Source organism: Perkinsus marinus (assembly GCF_000006405.1).
Source record: "Perkinsus marinus ATCC 50983 genomic scaffold scf_1104296968766, whole genome shotgun sequence".
NCBI lineage: Eukaryota > Perkinsozoa > Perkinsida > Perkinsidae > Perkinsus > Perkinsus marinus.
Genome location: NW_003203034.1, coordinates 1 through 1,056, shown reverse-complemented (window position 1 = coordinate 1,056; position 1,056 = coordinate 1). Strand labels below are relative to the sequence as shown.

Genomic DNA, 1,056 nt, shown 5'->3' with positions numbered 1-1,056 from the left:
ACGAAATGCAGGTCGCTACTGAAGGAGCTGGAGGACGGAGAAGAGTGAACAATATTATTAACAATATAGCATACCCTAGCCATCAAGATTGTCCAGTGAATCTTATTGCCAGTCTGCTGGATGAGACATCTTAACATAAAATTCACCAATCTGTGGCGGGATTCATGCCAGCCATTCAATCGACTAGCGTGTCCCGGGCTCCGTGCCCACCTAATGCCAAGGGCCTTGCTCCATGCCACTGCAGCAGTACTTGTAAAGCGAGCGTCTGAATCGGAGAGCAAACCCAGAGGGTAACCACGAGCTAGGAAAATGCCCTCTAAAGCAATAAGGGTTAAATGGGTAGGAGCGTTGTCGGGAACAATAGCGTAGGTAACATAACCAGTTAAAGCGTCGACCACCAACAAAGACATCAATGAATCATAATGAGGAGCGCGGAACTCATCTTGGCGGAAAGGACCGATAAGGTCGATTCCTAAGAGTTCCCAGGGCTGAGCTGCTTTGGTAAGCTGAGAACCGAAAGTATGATTAACGGTTCGAGACTGCCGTTGCGCTTGACAAATGACACAGCGCTTTTGGGCCTTCAAGTACTCTGAGAGAGGACCAGCATCGAAGTCCGACTTGATACTCCTGTAGATCTTATAGGCGCCCAAATGAATAAAGTACAAGTGAAGTCTATCACATACTTCTCGTCTCAACTCACGAGGTACAACTAGACCACGGGTAACAGAATTGATAACATAACCATCATTAGATCTGCCGGATGGACCAATGACCACGGAGTACTTTCGAAGGGTCCTACTATCCGGTTTCGAATTAGGAGAAGGGCAGAGAAGACTCCTCAATTCAGGGTCGTCCTTCTGCTTAAGACAGACGTAATCCTTCAATGCTTTAATGGTATCAGAATCGTCATCAACAACAACCGATAATGGTAAGGCCGGTAAGTCGTCACTTAATTTATTGTCGTCCACACAGGAAGGACGGCCACGAGCACAGCTGACTGCCTCTATCAACAGTGGGTCGTCTTGGGGGAGGCACTTCAATGTCAGACCAGGGTGT

General features: G+C 47.7%; 1 protein-coding gene across 1 annotated transcript; it reads right to left on the bottom strand.

Moving 5' to 3' along the window:
- Positions 1-250: 250 nt before the first annotated feature.
- Pmar_PMAR021241 (hypothetical protein) lies at positions 251-753 on the bottom strand (the record flags this gene model as incomplete). Its single annotated transcript, XM_002768308.1, has 1 exon — positions 251-753. A coding segment is annotated over one exon (503 nt), but the record flags the coding sequence as incomplete, so codon positions are not given.
- Between the last annotated feature and the right edge of the window lie 303 nt (positions 754-1,056).